General features: G+C 40.8%; 2 protein-coding genes across 2 annotated transcripts; both read right to left on the minus strand.

Annotated features, from left to right (window-relative positions):
• Nucleotides 1–7,858: 7,858 nt before the first annotated feature.
• On the minus strand, nt 7,859–12,819 carry lrrc69 (leucine rich repeat containing 69). Its single transcript, XM_085445296.1, is given in 9 exon segments — nt 7,859–11,007; nt 11,171–11,260; nt 11,262–11,351; nt 11,441–11,538; nt 11,798–11,876; nt 11,879–12,038; nt 12,178–12,247; nt 12,346–12,472; nt 12,606–12,819. Coding segments are annotated over 9 exon segments (1,014 nt in total). The 5' UTR covers nt 12,798–12,819; the 3' UTR covers nt 7,859–10,899.
• A 253-nt stretch (nt 12,820–13,072) lies between these two features.
• otud6b (OTU deubiquitinase 6B) lies at nt 13,073–18,407 on the minus strand. Its single transcript, XM_085446755.1, has 8 exons — nt 18,122–18,407; nt 16,847–16,995; nt 15,393–15,494; nt 14,952–15,152; nt 14,342–14,462; nt 14,189–14,250; nt 13,972–14,078; nt 13,073–13,709 (listed from the first exon to the last, which is right to left on the minus strand). The coding sequence occupies exons 1-8, from the start codon at nt 18,189–18,191 to the stop codon at nt 13,625–13,627; spliced, it is 897 nt and encodes a 298-aa protein (XP_085302881.1). The 5' UTR covers nt 18,192–18,407; the 3' UTR covers nt 13,073–13,624.
• Between the last annotated feature and the right edge of the window lie 537 nt (nt 18,408–18,944).

Here is an 18,944-nt window from a genome sequence, read left to right on the forward strand (position 1 = left end):
TGGGCACCCCTGGCTTAAATGATCAGCTGATCGGCTTTTCTGTCGCGAGTCCGTCTTTGTTTTTGGCCCACTTTGCACCAGAAAGAGGAAACCAGCGGCTGAACAACAGCAGCACGTTTAAGCTTGATAAGCTGTTGTTAGAATTTATTTAATATTACTTTCTACTCCAGGATCTTTTTCTAGGTAGCTGACGGCTGGTAACTGTGCAGGGGCGGATCTAGCAAAGTTTAGCCAGGGGGGCCGATAGGGCATTAACAGGGAAAAGGGGGCACAAAGACATACTTTTCTTTCTTATTCTCATTTAAAATGTCGAGCTTTTAATAAATAATTATCTGACACCCAAAGTTTTAATTTGATGTAAAATGAATAGAAGTCAATTACTGTATATAGTAACTATTAAGTCTAATATATACCCTAGTAAGCTATAGTACTTTTTCCTTTGGGAAGGTACCATCTGTGCAGTCTGCAATTTTGTTGAAGAAAGATGTTGAATCTATTTAATATTTCTTGAAAAATAATTGATTTCTGTGCATTTTTTTTCACACTGCATCAAATTAAGGTTGATTACGTCGATTAAGCATCATGAGGTGGAGCGTGAGGGGTGGTTCCCTATTTTTTATTTATTTATTTTTGTTGTTGCTGGGAGTTGGAACCCTATTAGTTAGGTTGCTTAATATTTACGCTAAGTACTCTTTAAAATACCAGAATAGGGAGGATGGTGTAGGTTTAAGTTTATTAGATTGATCAGTATTGCTGAACTATGAAATATTTTTTTTGTATACAGGTATAACAGAATAGCTTTAGTGTAGTTGTTGTTTTAAACTTGAGTATGAACTTGCAGACTTGCAAAATGCAGCAAGATATTTTAAAAAACAGTTTTGTTGATTAAAAAACACAATATCGGATTCATATCGGTATCGGCAGATATCCAAATTTATGATATCGGTATCGGTATCGGACATAAAAAAGTGGTATCGTGCCATCTCTAGTAACAACCTGACACACGATCTGAGAGATGCATCTGACCCTTCAGTTGATCTACTGTTCACAGAAGCTTCATCAGAAATGGTCTCAGTGGATGGGTGGCTGTCAAGAGACTATTTCTGATGAATGGAAAGTGGGAGAAAAGGCTGAAGCAGGCCAAATTACACAAGTCCTGGGCTTAAAATCAGTGGCAACAGATCTAATGGAGTGATGAATCCAAAATTTTGGTTCAAATAGTTTGAACAGCTACTGACAGACCACTGTGAGCTTATTTCCTTGACCTCCCCACTCTGCCTGTCTGTCTTCCTCCTCTGACATCATATTTTCTTGCTACCACCCAGCTATTCTCCACTGTAACGTCTTGTATCTATGACTTCATCTGTTTATTTCCTTTTCACTATCACACCACAAATGTCATCTTGAATTCATCAATCAACTATTTACTAGTCTAATAGGCTGGACGCATCTATTCTTCGTCACTTCATCACTCCGTCCGTCTCAGTCTCGCTGTCTCTCTCTTGGATCTACAACAAATGTTTGACCAAGCTGTTCCCCACTGTATTATTCAGCACTGTGTGTGAGCCGGTATCATCAGACATGTATGCCTGACATGATGCATTGGCTCTGTTTAATTATAGAGATGCTGAATAAATATTTACAGATGGCCGATTCGTCTTCTCCAGCACAGGCCCAAAAGTGCAGCTTATGAACCGTCAGCTATGCAGAAGAAACTACTGTCATTGTTTCTATTCAGAGGCTGAGCATTAAAATGCATGCATGTTTTAAAACCAGCCGTATTCAGGTCTCAGGCGCTGCTGTGTTAACACATGCAAGTAGAAGCTGTTATGAGGATGAAATCTGTCGTTTAAACAGGTTCTTGAGGCTGTATTAACCTATAGAAGCATTGCTGTGTTATTAGCTTCAAAAGCTGGCAGGTCTTGTCAGATACGGAGGACCTACTGGCAAGGTGAAAGAGTAAATGGAATATATTAAAGTTTTAAAACTCTACACTGGAAATGATCTGACTCAACCTGGTGTGAAATCTGTTTTAACTTGACCTTTACTGCAATAACATGTCACTTTAACCCTGACTGACTATTTAAATTGTTGTAAAATTACCTTTGTAAGAGCCCTTTGTTAACTGTAGATTCTGAATTGCACCTCAGCAGGCAGATAACAGGAAATCACTGGGTATTAACATCAAAAGTTTTAAAAAAAGGAAAAATAAGACGAGAAACCTTGTTACATTCTAAATATTCTATTCATCTATAAAATGTTAAAACAATACAGTTTGAGAGGAGAAATTAGGAATTAAAATAAGGCTGGATCTGGAAGTCAAACAACCCCTTAACCCAAAGCAAAGTTATATATGATGAAGTATACAAATATAAGCAGTGTCAATCAGGTTAAATAATAAAGCAGAAGGGAAAAAATCAATATGAAATTGTTAACTTTTAAATTAAGCAACAAATGCCTGCATAGTGTCTCTAATTCTTTAGGAACCATCGCTTGATCAAAGGGCAGGTCTCGTGGTAGCTAAAGTGATCAAGTGGCTCTGTAGAAGGATGTAAGTGAAAGTACAATGTGGAAATATAATCCTCAAGAAGCTTGGAAAGACTCGTTTTTGCAAAGAATTTTGTGGGTACAGCAGATCAAAGGAAAAAAGCAAACCTCAACCCATGTTCGATCATTATTCACACAGTGTAGCGTACTATATACAAACATGTGAATGCTTAGCAGACCCGTATTTAGAAAATATGATACCCCTTTAAAGTGCAGCAAAAGTTTCCATTAGTTGCTCAAGTCGCACGCCAAAAAGTCTTTATACACCACAAAATTCTTCCTAATGCAGTCCAGCTTTAGACTTTGTGATTGACATTTATGTGAGCTCCGAGGTGCAGAGACTTGTATATCGCCTTGTTGTGCATGAGTTCCACCTTGGCCGCTGGGAGAGAACTACAGTAAAAGCACATTAAGCATTTCACATCCAAACTCGCTGGAGGGCTGCAGTGTTTCCTAATGCTCGACTTTTTATAGCACACATCAGAGCGCCTGTGTGCGTGCGTATGTAAAATATGTGCGAGAAGGTCCGCTTGCATGAGCGCCTACGCATGCTCTCGTGTGTGTGCGTATCGTTGTACTTGCCAGCTTGCTGGTGCTCCAAAGCCATCTGGTATCTGGTCAGTCTAGTGAGCTTCTGGAGGGCACCTGGCCAGCAGCTTGCTCACCTGGCTCTGCTAGCCCCTGCCAACCACCACACCTGGTCTGGCCAGCGCACACGGAAAGGGAACAGATTGCACAGTGCAGTTAAAAGTGCTCCAACACTAAAGCATGAAATATTGGATATGTTTGCAATTTGATGTATAATGTAGGATTTATAAAGAATACGTCTCTCTCTGTGAGCTGTTAAATATCAGCGACCACACAGATCTCAGTGATTTTAGAAGACGCTGCACACACTCCTATAAGATTCCATAATGACAAATGTCTACTTCTATCACATCTGTCCCAACAGTTCGTGCCAGACTGTGCCTACCCATCCATTTAGCATATGATGGCACTTCCTTCCTGCAGGTTGTCCTCTGCTATCAATTACACACTCCTCTCCCAGCAAGAAAGATGCTTTTTGTCCCCTGATGTACGCACACAAACAAACGCGCGCGCGCACCGCGGACACAGAGGGACAGACACCTGCAGAGTGTTTGTCACCTCTTCTGTTGACATCTGCGACCGCATGGCATTGTGGGAGAGACGGCCATCTGTTGTCGGCAAGGCTGGATTAGAAGGGGACAAGGGGGCGAGATGCATCATGCTGCTCTTTTCTGTTGGTCTGAGCTGTGTGAAGTGTTGTGCCGTGACGGCACATGGCGTTTGTTGTTTGAAAGTGAAATAATACAGCAACAGAAAAATGTACTTTTTAAATTATTATCATTTTTGTTATTATTATTAAATAGACTACAATTCCCCCTGCAAATGCTGCAAATTTAAAAGTAACCGGAGCTTCTCTTGTGGGCATTACCACCTTTTTTTCCAGGAATTCAACATGCGTGCTAATTACACAAAAGCAGTGTCCTGTAAAGAATGTTTTGGATTCATTAAAACCACATTTAATGGTTGCTTTTTTGTCAAATTGTACTCCCTCCTAATTATCTTGGAAATGTTTAGCCCGCTTCACAGGGAGACAGCACATGAATGCTTGATTGACATGATAGTGACTGCAAAGTTTCTTCAATTATCCTGGCAAGGTTACGATGCCTGCCTCTTGTTTCACAGCAGGTCCTATTCTGAGCACAGAAGTACTAAACTCTACACTTCAGTAACCTATGAATTTCAAGCCCATTGAGATTGTATATAAAAGACAAACGTGGAGTTCGAACCATTTAAAAAAAAGATTTTGATATTTAAAACAGGTGGCTGATGTTTGTCAGTCAGTTGGAGGCTATTCAGTCCACTTTTGTCTATATTAAAGTACATCAATAACTACTGGATTGACTTCATGATTTTTCTTACAGCTTTGATCCTTGGAAGAGGAATCCTATACTGACTCAGATGATCAGTTATCTCACCATTTAGAGGCATCATCAGGTCAAAATCGTAATTTGTTATGATTCTTAATAAAATCATCAGAAATCGCATCCCTTTTAGCTGTGGTTTATGGAATGAGTAACAAAAAAGCAAATGTAAGGATGCTAATTGTCATCATGAGCATGTACTAAGTCACACGGGACTAAAAATAGGACGGCTCCCTGTGACTAGGAAATTCCATGGTTAAATTGTTGAATTGCTTTGCTAGGAGAGTAGTTGCAATGACCAGTTGTTTGTGCAGACGGTTGAGAGTGTTGCACGCTCAAAGCTCTGTGCAACCTCTTTGGACTGCAAGGCAAACAGACTTGCCTGCAGTAACTCTCAGAGAGATTAGCAAATGACTGGTTGGTTGAATTCTGGATGTAAGTAGCTGATGTGAATTTATGTCTACGCAGATGGCAACAAAACAGATGAAAAGTAACTGCTATCTTAACCCCATTCAACTGCAAACTGAAAGCAAACTAACTCCACCTTGTTGCAGTTTTATCACCATCTCGACTCACCAAAGTTGCTTTGAAGATGGCAAGTTCCTGCGAGTGGCTGCAGACCTGTTCCTCATTGCTGAATGGACCATTTCAAAGGCTATGAGATCTCAAGGTCATTGCACACAGTTACAGTCATTTAGGTCTTGTTGAGTCTCCCAACTGTTTTCCCTTTTGTGACTGTAGCATTAGCGTTCTGATGCTAGCATTTAGCTCAAAAGCAGCATCGTGCCTAATGTGCTTGAAGGACTGTAGGCTTGTTCAATATGATGTCGTGCAGAATTTTAGCCATCTTCAGTGCTGTATGGATATTTTAAAAGCAGGCATAATTACAAAGAGTTTAAATTCAAGGAATCATTTAGCCCAGACCTCAAAAACACTGACTCAGTTTAGGATAGTATAGAACCTGCTTATCTTAAAAACACGAGTTATTTAAAGTTAGTTTGAGAATTTACTGCAATTTGTATGAATATATGAATAACTATTAACGGTAGGGCTATGTCTTTTGAAAAAATGCGGACTTTACTTTGAAATGAAGCGTTAACAAACAAGCAACTTCAGAGGATGTGGTCTTTATCTTGAGGGATCGCTGCAGAACGAAAAACAAACACCAACAGCAGCTTTGGAAAAAGTGATACCCCGACAGGAACGAGTAACGTACGGCTGAGATAACGAAGACATTAACCCACATATTCCTGAAGGACGTTCATGTGTGCAGGACGTTCATTTGGCTGGCTGGGTTGTGGGTCTGCTCATCCAGCCGGCCTGCACACTGCAGACAGATGTTTGGCCAGCCAAGCCTGCAGCGCCACAGGCAGTGTGTGTTCTAGAAAAACCCAGAGCAGATGCTTCTACCTGGTGTCCCACCCGCTTGCCGCCCCGCTCTTGTGGGTATGCTTCAGTGGCCATCACATGACCTCAAAGCCGGGTTTTCAGATTGCGCGCTGTCAGTCACACTGGTGACAAAGTGGAGCGGCTCTGGAACTGATAGATGTCCTCGGGTCGACTCAGCATGCTCGTCAAGGTGGATCTGACAGGCTGAATTCATTTGTTTTGAATAATGAAATCCGATAGTGACAATACATTAGAAAGTATAAGGTGATTAAATCTTGGAAAATTGCATCAAAATAAACATAAAAACACATCACATAGATGCTACTTCTGATAGCTATTGAGTAAGTAAGATCAAAAGATACAATGCAGCATCAACATCTCTTTCAGCCTCATTTTCCCATGTTGTTTGCTCCCCAAACATAAAAACAATCACCATCCCGAACAAACAGAAACACACAATCTTCGTCCCTCTCCACGCTCCCTGTTACCAAACCCGAGGAAACTTTTGAAGAGATTCAAAGACACTCAAGATTAAAGATTTATTTTTTCTTTTGATGTTGCTGCAGCATTTCTGTCTGATTTCTGCAGCAAATGCAGTCTGGTAATGGTGGTTGTTTTTGGGGTTTTTTGCAGTGTGGCTGGTGGTGACCCAGAACTGCCAGAGACAGGGAGCTGGCCTGACGGCTGGGTTCTTGTCTTACACCCCCTCTAATGAGGAACGGTTCAGTAATAGTATCACTTCCTTGTAACCTCCAAGGACAGACAGTTTACTTGCTTCTGTTCATTTACAATATTCTATGGTGAGAGAAAGAAGAGAAAAAACAAAAGAGTAGTAAGAAGCCTGGATGGCTTTGTTTTGCAGCATTTCTTGACAGTCGGGTGCACTTCAAGTCTAGCTCGTCTACATTATTACTTTTTACTTTCTCGCCTGTATAAGGGAACTTCTTTTGTTGCATTGTGTCGATTTGGATAAAGAGATTATACAGTTATTGTCTTGTACATCTGGTGTCTTTGCCATTTTTTTCCTATTGCTATGCAACAATGAATGCAATGAAACTTTCTCCCTTTTCACCAAGGAATCTTTGGTCGCACTGATAAGATTTAAAAGTCAAACATGTCTTTGAATGTTTTGATTTGATGCGTAGATTCCAATAAAGCTTTGAATTCCAATAACAGCTCATTGTTCTTGCTTTTATTAACTGCTCTATCTCTTAGACTCGTCAGGCATATCTCAGTGTGCTGTGTGCATCAGTGCATCTCTCTCCCATCTGGTCGAGAGCCAGCAGAGAATCACACTGCCCCCTAGTGCCCGTACTCATTAGTAACACAACAGGATTGTTGGGGCAGCTGTCAACCAGACAATGCTCTGGTACTCTGCCAGTGGCTCGATACCAAGATCTGTCATGGGCAGCAATGCACAACAATAGAATCTAGTGATTGGAGTGGTGCACACCCCTGGCTATGACACCGGTCCACCGCTCGCTATCGAATGCCTGTTGTTCCCCTCTCTCCATTCACAAGACCCCTACTTCAGCAATCAGTGCTACACATTTCAATAGACCCTGTGCTGCTGCCCCAAGGAGAGAAGATGAGGAATCCACGTGAGCTATTGTCAAATAATTCTGGCAAAGACCACAATCTTGGCTTTGCTGGATCTCTGAAAATGACCGAATGACGGGGCATATCACATCGTGGTGTTTGTTTCTGGAGTGAGCTGGAAATCCTTTGCTTTAAAGGGAGCTATTATGGTCATTTCCAGTTCCACATTTTGAATGTTGGACACTGTCAAAGTAGCTTTGCATGACTCACAGTTAAAAGTCTTGTTTAAATTCCATTGGACCTAGATGCATCCCCTCAATTAAAAAAGCATCACACTTTAGCACCATTTAAAACCAACTTTATTCTGATTGGCTGCCCCTAGCAAACAGAAGGCTTCAACGGCAGGTGGGAGGGGCTTCTATCCCTGAGAAGATAAGATTAAGGATATAAACTCTGAAGCCAGAGAGAGCCGAGAGAAGAAAAAACAAATCTGAAACTGAGCATTTAAAGGAGTCTGATTACTGGTACAAACACTTATTATTGGCTATGTTTAATATGAGCATCCACCATTGTAACAATATGACAGAAACTAAGCGAAAGCATAATATGTCCAGTTTAAGCATAATATATTTAAGATACTAAAAGGTGGGGATTCATATACAGAAGGGATAATAGTAGTGATGTATTGAGCTTTAACACCAAATAAACAATTAGTATCTAATCTTATATTTCAGTTTACATATCACTTGTCTTTCTGGCCCCAAGATACAATGTAAGCTCAAACATCCAAAGTAAATGCTCCAAATGACAAGACAGACTAAATACCTCCAAACAAACGATGCAAGACTACAGAAGGCGCTTTAACAAAGGAAGTATGTAATGAACCTAAGGTGCTTTGTCCCCAATATATCATCCTGAGTGAATTTGCCAACATCACTCTCTTTACCTCCAAGCATGGTAAATGAGAATTTATGCCCCCGCTACTTTATCATTCTTTACTTTTTTTTCCACCCCCATGAGGTAGCCATGCCATGCGAGACAGATATTTTCACCAAAGGCAATATCCCCTCGCAGTAATTATATCAGAGCGAGAGAATGGCTCATTAACATATGTTAGGCATGTCAGGAATTTACAAGCGCCTTTTGTAGATGCCTCTCATCAGTGTGCTGCTCCCATCCGTATGGTATCTCCTTTGAGGATGTAACCTCCTCATTTCCATACACGTCAATCATGCTGCGCGTGATGTTAAGAAACATGCAGCACACTCTGTATGTGGCAATCATAAGGAAGAGCTCAGTGATATGGAAAAGGAATGCATGTGCACACGGGTGGGGGTGTGTGTGTGACTATGCGTTTTGTGAAACAACATGATGAAAACAACGCTATGTGGGGAAAAAATATTGTGATGATGTGCCATCGGTGCAGAGCGAGTGAAGTGAGCGTGTCTGCTCCTCTGTAGTGCGTTAAAGGGATGTGTGTGTGTGTGTGTGTGTGTGTGTGTGTGTGTGTGTGTATGTGTGTGTTTGTACGTGCAAAGACACGCATAAAGCTTGACACCAGAGACCAGACACCAGACCCACTAACAGACAAGTCCTGAGGCCACTGAGCGAGTGCGGCTGCTGCTGCACTGCTGCAGGACCCAACATCTGCTGCCTGCAAGAAGGCACACACTGTTGCCCTTTCACCCATTAGTATGATGCCAGCTGCAATGACCTATTTATCAGTTGTGGCCTTATAAAGTACTCAAATATATACATAGATTTTTGTCCATTGTGAAGATGTAAATAATGATATAAAGCTGGTCAATAGTTTTAGTTTCGTAGCCCTAACCTAATACTAGCTCCATAGTGTAGTAGCAGTGTCTCCTGGAAGAGGAACAGCACTCTTCCTCTCTCTATTGCGCCCACTGGTCGAGCGGCCAGTAAGGCTTCAGAGAGCGACAGAGAGCAGCAGTGCGCTGTGGGAGAGAAAAGGTAAAAGACCTTGTGCTGCACCTAACTTTCTCTCTGAGTGATCATTTTGCATGTAAGTGTAGCTGAGATCACAGCACCCGTGTGCAGTAATAAAATCACGAGGCGTTGTGGCCTTACACGATAGTTCAAGACTGACTTGCGTGGTGTTCAGTTCTGTGACCTGGCCCTCGTACTCTCCCAATAAACTAATTAGGTTGACTGAAAAAGGAAATAAAAGCATGTCCACTCGAGCAACTTCACATTTCTTTCTTTCTTTTTAAAACGGATGTGGTACGTGAAAATGACTCAAGAATACGGATCCATTAGCTGAGATTTTTTTAAAAGCAACCCAACTACAGCAAAGCAGGGGTCTGACAGATAAACCTATAAAGAGAGAGAGGGAGAGAGATAAAAGCGTTTGGTCCAGTCCTGCCTTTTTGCTCCAGCAAATTTCGTAACAATGACTGAAGACACAACGTCCATTTCCATCACCGTCCGCGCTCTCCATCTCTCCCTTTCATTCTCATTCATTGTCATTGCTTTTTTCCTTTAAGTGCACTTTCGCCCACACCACTTGGAAATTGATTGAAACAAAATGTCACAATTATGCCCTGTAGCTCGCCGCTTCAATTATTCATCAATTAGGGGCTAGGCTCCTTTTTTTCTCTCCTCTGAGCTGATTTTTCATTCAGTTTGCTCGAGATGTATGGCTCCCCTGCTGTTAACCAGTCCAAAGTCATTAGTTTCTGGGTTTGCAATTAAACCTGATGCATTATGCATGAGGCTCCGACTCAGCAGACACACGCAGCAGCGGCCGCAGCAGCTAGCGAACGAGCTAGTAAGCTCTGGAGGCGTGGATGGGAAATTAATTTGCTAGAAATGAAGTTCTCTCTAGCCCTCCCTCCCTCTCTCTATCTTTCTCTTGTCTGGCAGGTTGGAACAGATGCCACTTTCTGTAGAAGCCGATAGAGATGGGGCAGCTATAGCTGTGCAGTTTGATCAGCGCTGATGGGAAAAGGATGTGCCAAGGTGGACACAGACAGAAAAATAAAATATTCCATTGCTAAATGTAAACGGGTCTTCATATAGATTTTGCGCGGGTTAAACCCAGTGAAGGACTCCACAGAATTATCTCTTTACTGAGAAAAACAGGTGTGACAGGTATTCTCTCACAAAGGTTTTATGTTCAAGTATTTGTAAATAAAGTTGTTTTTTTTTAAAATTGTGTTGTTTTATCTGTTTTCAAGGATTTTACATCGTTGTAGCTGGCATAAAGCCTGCATTTTAGAGCCCCATTGAAACGAGGGTCCCATCAATGTTCATTTGCTGCCATCTAGTGGCTACAGAGTGAAATGTCAAATAAATTTAAAGGACAAAATCACTGAGGAATGAATCCATGTATGCTTCCAAATCTACACACATCACTTTGATATTCATTGAAACATTTTGTGCCTTCAGTTTAAGAGATGAAACAAAATGTATGAGATGAAAAAGAAGACTGTATCTTTAAATAAACTTGTATTTATCTTGTAGCAACACCAAAGTAGGCGTGTCCTTCTGTGTTAAAGCACCTGTATGAACAGAGAAGGGCACGCACTAGAATAGTGAGCATACTCCTCATTTTCATGTCCTGTAACACAAAGGCAACAGAGCTCATTTACCTACTTCAGTCATTATGTATGTAGCATTTTTCAGCCGTATTGCATACTAATGTATATCTGCTTTAGCAGGTGTCACAGAATTATGTTGTTGAAATTATGCAACTAGAATAGGGAAAAAAACAATGGATTCACCTTCTTTAGATTTACATAATGCACACAATGCAACCAGGTGGTGAGGAAGGGGCTGCAGCAGACCGCACAAGAACTGGCGGTATCCAGCAGACGTCTTTAGATTTGGATAGTGGGGAAGCATCACATGGATTAGAGAGAACCTGTTTCTGTCCTCCCGCAATACAAACCTAACAACCACTTCCTACTGGTACAAAAGGAAACAGTGATATGGAAACAAAGCCAGCATTAAAGGAGCAAAATATCTATTTTTTTTAAAAGACTGACATTTACCTTTAATATAAGTACTTCAGCATACTGCACCGAAGTCATGAGCTCACACTGCACAAACCTGTTCCCTTCACAGTGCAGTTCCGTTACGGCCAAGTTATTTCACAGTACAAAAGTAGAAGCAGAGATACAGCTTGACACAAATATCTTAAAAGCTACCTTATCAGTATAGGAACACTATTTTCAGTCAAAAATTAACTTCAGGGAAATTTAGATCGTGTGAGTGGCCAATCAAATTACTGATTTTCCTAAAACTCTTGATTGGCTGACTAAAACAAGAAAAGAAAAGAAAAGAAAAGAAAAGAAAAGAAAAGAAAAGAAAAGAAAAGAAAAGAAAAGAAAAGAAAAGAAAAAACATGGAAAACTCAACAGGTAACTGGTGTGGGATTTTATGAGAACCCTCCTCTGGTAGGCTGGTCAAGTAGTTTCTGGCTGCAAAAACAGCTTTGTCAGCTCTTTGCACTGGTACAGCTGCCGAGGAAGCCAGGACAGCTTGTTGAAGTTTAGGTTTATCTCAGACAAGCGAGTGAGATGACCAAGCTTTGCAGGAACTTCCTCCAGCTTATTGTCCAGCACGCTGAGGTGTTCAAGCATAGTCAGACTTGAATTTGAGAGGAGGGGGGGGGGTTTACATGCAGCATTTTCACAATGTGTGCACACGTGTATCAGAATTAAACTGTCATTAAATGATTTGTTGACTTCAGAACCTATAATTGCAGATATAGGGAGTCATAACGCACCTTTTAATCCCTGGCGGAAGTCTGTGAATCTGGTTGTGGTTCAGATTGAGGACAAGGTTCTTGAAGCCACCTGTAAAACATGAATATTGCACAGACACACACACACACACACACACACACAGATGACTGGAGCTTTGTATTAATCATACAAAACCAGTAAGAGCCTACCTATCACATCAGGTGGCACTACAGTAATTTGGTTTCTGAACAGGTACCGCTTTTTCAAGGACTCCAGATGGCCCAGAACAGCGGGAAACTCCTTCAAGGCATTATTTCCTAAATTCAGCTCAGCCAGCTTTCGGGCGTTGCAGGAGGAAAAGTATTTAATCACAAATCTGCGTGATGTGTAAAACATTTCAAGTGGCACCTTGGCAATTTTCCAGCAAATAGATAAGCTGCGAGCAAACAAACGAAGCGAGAAGACTCACTTGATGTAAGGAGAGCAGCTCAGTGGGAAGGCCTGTGATGGAGTTGTTGTTTAACAGGACTGACAGGTTTGTGAGTCTGGAAACGCACTTGGGAACTTCCTTTATGTGCGTCGAGCTTAAATTTAAAGAGGCTGCTCCGGCATATAAAACCCTTATCACCCACTTTCTAGCCGCCGATTCCCTTTTAGCCATTTCTTTACGCCTATCGTAACGTTCTGTGGAGTTACCGTGGCAACAGCACGCTCTTTGACAAGTCAAAGATCTGATCCGGAGCAGCTGCGACCTCTGGTGGACACAGCTGGATATTAAACTGTTAAATATGGGTGGATTGATTATAATGGCCAGTTTTACCATGACAGTGAGGGTTTTTCATTTTTAATGCATGGTATATAAATTGTGGTGCCTATGAGGAATACAAGGATGCTCATTAGAAACATTCAGAATAAAGCTGTGACACACACACACACTCATGGTATTGTATGCATTTATGTAACTTGGTATCATTTACACGTTTAACAGCTCATTTCAGCCAAACAACACTGAAAACAACCACTCGTTGTCCACATTTGGTTGGTAGTCACACATGATAAGCAGCTCCTGAATCCTCAACTGCATGAGTGGAACTGTATTTTTTTTCTTTAAAAAAAAAAAAGATTCAGCGATGCCTCTGAAAATGAGCTAAAAGGTAACCCTGTAATCATTAGGATTAGCCAGGGGTGACCCATGTAAAATCTTTTCACACATTCTGTTCAATTGTGTTTTTTTATTATCATTATCATGATTAACACAATGTTATCGTTTATACATTAGAAGTTATGTATTCATTTAGGTTTCACTCTCCGTATCTGACTTCAACACAGACATTTAACCGATGTGAAAACAGAAGCATTCTCTGTTGAGCTCAGCAATGTCTCGCTTGACCAGGGGTCTCCCTTCAAATATGTCATATTTTAGGGTGCTTTGTGTTAGAAGTTTGAACACTCTCTGCATTACGCCAACAGCCTTATGTTAACTCTCTCTCAGCTGTCCTCAGCATTGACTGGGTCCTTTAGCTGTTCCACAGAATTGTAGTGCTCTCCTAGACCATAAGCATGCCGCATATAGCTACAAGCAAAGAGACAGAGAAAAGGTTATTGTATAGGAGGAAAAAATAACGCAGTATATCAGTTTCCTAGCTTTGACATGCAGTTACACGAAAATCCAAACAGTCAGATTGGATTTAGACTGGCAGTAGTGAAAAATGTGTTTGTAAATTTGTGATTGCAAATTTAAAATGTTTAAATGTTTACTACAACTACATTCATTTGCACATTTTTACTGACAGTGTTGTACTCTGAGCAAAAAACATATTTGGAAACATTCTTACACAAGTGTGATGGGTTCGCCGTCATATTCCTCCCCAATTTTTATGGTAGGAGAGTCCGCCTGGATCACCTCGATCGGCAAATGAAGAACTTGCGTCAAAGCTCGAAGCTGCAATATTTGAAAAATTTAAAAAAATCCATTATTAAAATGAATTGAAAAGTACAACAAAACACTTCACTGTGTATAGTACAGTATATGACAGTTAAGGAGGAACTCACTTCCAGTTGTCCACCCCAAGCTGATGTGTGCTCCACATCACTGCAGTATTTCTCAAACTCATCTGGAAGCAAAAGACAAACATGTCAATTGAATATTAACAAATATAGCAGTGAAAGTTTTACTTTCATTACCAAAAACACAGATGGTCTCACCTGTTGTGTACATGTCACCTGTGCTTGGGTTGGTGAGGAAAGGCAGGAAGTCGTCAGGATGGCCTCTCATGTGCTCGGCAGTGCGGGATCGCAGTTCCTTCACACTTGTGGGTAATTGGAGCTAAAACAGAACAGAATGCAGTAGAAAATGTGTTCTGTGTGTCTAAACTTGACAGTTTCTCATTGAGTCATTTTCTGTATGACAAGCTGTACAGACTCCAAACACGGAAGGTGTCAAAGATTGTCAGCAATGCTCAATTTCTTATGTAATTCCTGACTCAGTATATAAACTACAGCTACAGTTATTATTCAATTCAATTTTGTTTATACAGCACCAAATCACAACAACAGTCGCCTCAAGACAATTGATATTGTAAGGTGGACCCTACAATAACGCATACAGAGAAGAACCCAACAATCATATGACTCCCTATGAGCAAGCACTTTGGCGACAGTGGGAAGGAAAAATTCCATTTTAACAGGAAGAAACCTCCAGGCTTTATAGGGCCAGGGCTCAGGAAGGGCGACCATCTGCCATGACCAGTTGGGTGAGAGAAGGACGACAGGACAAAAGACATGCTGCGGAAGATGCCTCTATAACAACATGTACCTTTGATCGCCGTGTCAGCTGATCTTCAATAGCACGGTACATGCAGTGGCCATCAGAGGAGATCTCCTTGATCTGAAGCTTTTGCTGGGCGAGTTTTTGGACCAGCTTTAAACCCTCCTGATGTCTCACACCCTGCAGGTTCTGCACCTCAGCCTCTGCTATCCTGATCTCCCTCTCCTTCTCCTGTGCAGCCTTTTTGTCCTATACGAAATCATTTAAAGGTCAAAAGCAGGTAAATACGGGTGATTTATTAGACTCCAACTTATATCTAGCAGGCAGGACTGATCATCAGAGACCTCTCTAAAGCAGAGACATCATGAATGTGAACTGTGGTAAACAAGGACGATTGACTATGAGTTCTAAGTGTTCTTCTTCAGGAAAACCTAAAATGTAAATGCATAAAGGTTCGACAACACACAAGTCTTTAAAGTTGCACCTCACCCTTCTCTTCTGGGCTTTGGTTACTCGCGGCTGTTTCGCCTCCTCTTGTTCTCCATCTTCCACCTTTACAGTCTCCACTCCATTTATGACCTCTTCCACCTTCTAATATTGAGTAAAGAGAGAAATGGTTATGTCGTAAACTAGGGTTGGGTTTTGATAATCGATTTATCGATTAAAATCGATTCTGGCTTGGATAACGTGATATCGATTCATTAAAATCCTGAATCAATTTTTTTATATTAATTTTTTTTCCCAGAAACGCCAGAATCTCAGGTTAAACCTCACAAAATTTCAACAACCACCAAACATTTAAAACAGTAAATGAGAGCAGGAACATGGATTCTGCACAAAGACGTAAAAACAAAGCGCGGACCCGCAGATCAGAATCAGTGAGATGTCGCCTTTCTCACCCGACGGCACGGACATGGTCGGGGCTGAAAGCCGACAGCTCGCTGATTCCGATGTTTCGGCGGGTCCACGCTTTGTGTTTACGCCCTTTTTGGGCTGATTCTAAAGCTGTTAGTTTTATCTCTCTCCAAACAATATTGACCGAACCAGCAGCAAAAGAAGATCCAAACTAAGCTCCACATAAACATCGTCATGAATTCCCTCTGACTTTTGCTGTTTTGCTTCCACCACGATAAAAATCACACTTCATGCACAACTCTCACTCTCTCTGTATACTTCAAGAACAGTTTCCCATCTAAAAATCTGTTTTCTGCATTATTCGCTTGCTTGTTACGCACAAGTCTACCGTTGTTTACAGCGCTGTTGGCCGCTGTTTTTTTTCCTTTTACTTACTTCCGAAAAGAAAGCCTCATTTCTGCTGTTCAACAGACTTCTGAACAAATGTAAACTTTTGCAAAATGCAAAACGTTTAGCCGTGTCTCTAATAAAACCGCTGTCATATGTTGATTAATGGTTTTCTTTCGTTTTTGATGTACTGCAGAATATTTTTATAAAATCCCAGGCCAGCAAAACCCACCTTCATGTTTTTCTGTGTTTTATCTTCAGCTACTTTGACACAAAGGCATCTGCTGTGATGTTTACACCTTTGATAAAGTCTTGCGTGTGTCAGCTTCCTTTATATAGATACAAAAATATGTAAAAAATATGTAAATGTACTGATCTGAATTATAATATTTCTAACTGTCTGAGGCAAAACTTCCCAGATTTAAATCGAATTGAATCAAATCGTGGATCGAATCAATATCGTCACTGACCTAGAAATCAGTGACGATACCCAGCCCTATTGTAAACTGCAGCTGATACAGCACAAAGACTAGAATCATTTACATACTGAATGTATACTGAACACATACAAAAACCTTTTAACAGCTGTGTTCTTTCCCTTTCCATCTTACACTTGTTACCCCATTATGAAAGAGTGCTTCTACATTAATTACTAATCAAACTCTACCCGATTTGTCGACCATGTAAACATAATAAGTCACCTTTGTGTCAGCTGTTGCTTTGAGCTGCCTGAATTCCTCCTCATGTTTCTGACTCAGGTCAGCCTCAAGTTTGGAGATCTCCTCTGTCAGCTGTTTCCTCCTCTTCTTGTCATTTTTGGGGACTGCATTTTTCATGCCCTGGACTTTAGCTGAAAATGACACAAAGCAGACCATCAAACAAAACAGTACAACACAACAATACAGATGATGCTGCATACTGGTTAGAAAAGTTATACATGCACAAAACTGCCAACATAGTGAAGGATACACTGTCATAGATAGCACTAATGCACCTAAAAAAAAAGATTAAAATGTTTCTGCACCTGTCTACACCAACTGCACAAACAGCTGATTTTACATTATCAGACATTATTAATTATTTTGCAACATGTGGCATGTGAAAGAAATGTTTTGATATCAGTGGTCAGCTAAAGCAGCAACTCATTTTACATCATGAGCTACATACAGCCAACTTTCATAGTAAGTGAGCCAGACCAGTGAAACACCTTCTTTCAGCCAGTGTAAAGCAGTTAAACCACAAATTGAATCCTTGAGACATCTAAAAATAAGACAAAGAAGTGCAATTTCAAAAAATATCTCAGTTTTTCTACATGATAAAGAAATACTGCAGTAGCAAATGAAATAAATCTTTCAAAATGACTCTTTGGGTTTAAACCGTAGGAAACAAAGGTGTAAAATTACAGAAGCATTTCTGGTGGCTAACTTGCAAGACTTTTCCTTTAAAACAGAAAGCTTTGTTAATTGACAAAATTCTATTTTTATTTCTTTTCTGTTGTTTAATTACTTATCTATTACCTAATTACTTGGATGTAGTATGAAATGCCATGGTGAAGATCTTTTTCATTCGGAAAAACTATAAAGCTTATTAAAATACAAATCACATTTTCCAAAGCCGGTGGGGCCGGATTGGTGTGTTTGTCAGACCGAATCCGGCCCTCGTGCCTTATGTTGGACACCCCCTGGGCTAAAGTCATCAAATCCTTACACGTTTCTCCCAACAGTGATCTGTGTATTAGAGGTTTATTACTCTAAAAGCAAAACAAACCACGCGATAAGGCTGGCAGTTGCCTCACAATAGTAACCACAGAAACGTCTGCGGTGACCATTATTTATTTACTTGATGGTCACTTAATAGCGGCTAAAGTAAGACTAAACACTCCGACACATAAACAACACACGGGCACGCTAACCAGCTACCAGCAAAGGCTGAGATGTTAGCCCACCAAACAAAAGAGCACTGTTAAAAGTAGCTACCCTGCAGATCCTTCTTCTCCTTGCGGTGCTGCTTTGCCAGGAGCTCCTCTGGTGTCTCCACCTCCTCCATGACTGGATGCTGCTGTTAAGGTCAACCACTAACAGTGCTTACGAGGTACATGAACCTGACTACCATATGTGTTATTAATGACTTGTTATAAAATGTAGCTCATCATTAGCACAAGATAAAAGCACACAAATACAGTGAACGAGAAATAAAACGTGCTGATATGGCCTTATCCGGAAGAGAGGGTGGGGCTTCTTCTTCTTCGCCAAAGATAAACTCCGAGATTGTCTCTATACCGCCACCTCTCGGTATGTTGTGTACTACATTTCCAGGCTGTCTCGGGACTACGTTCTTTATTTTAATACATTTTATTAAATATATTTTAAATAAATATATTTTCTAGACACGTCGTGTTCATTTAATCTCATCTTCATCTAAGAGTGGACAGGAAAAAGTGTTTCCTCTTTCTTCGTATCTTGTTTTTAGATCTTTACCACTGGTTTGCAACCTGGGGAATAACAATAACCCTCTGAGACAGAAAGAAAACAAATATTTTGAATATGAGGGTTTGTGGTTATACTGAACAAGGTATGTGGACCTACCGGGAGGGAGGAGAAGAGGAAGACCTGAAAGGACATTTGTGGATGCAGTGAAGGAGTGAATACAGAGGGCCTTTGTGACAGAGGAGGATGCTAGAAGTAGGGTGAAATGGAGGCAGATGATCTACTAAAGGGAGCAGATGAAAGAAGAAGAAACGCCAAGAAGATCCAGTGGGTTTAAAATAGATTGCATGCTTCTTTTCAAAAGGGTATAACA

This window comes from Copadichromis virginalis, linkage group LG22, assembly GCF_057382275.1.
Source record: "Copadichromis virginalis isolate Kocher_CV1m ecotype Utaka linkage group LG22, C_Virginalis_male_GT1.1, whole genome shotgun sequence".
NCBI classification, from domain to species: domain Eukaryota; kingdom Metazoa; phylum Chordata; class Actinopteri; order Cichliformes; family Cichlidae; genus Copadichromis; species Copadichromis virginalis.

Bases quoted from the DNA above. Each gene is read 5' to 3' on its own strand.
- otud6b (XM_085446755.1), bottom strand. From the start codon at position 18,191: ATGGAGGAGGTGGAGACACCAGAGGAGCTCCTGGCAAAGCAGCACCGC. The intron at 15,495-16,846 runs GTGACTTATTAT...ACTCAATATTAG, and splicing joins AAGCAACAGCTGACACAAAG to AAGGTGGAAGAGGTCATAAA. The intron at 14,251-14,341 runs GTGAGACCATCT...TTTTGCTTCCAG, and splicing joins AGGTGACATGTACACAACAG to ATGAGTTTGAGAAATACTGC.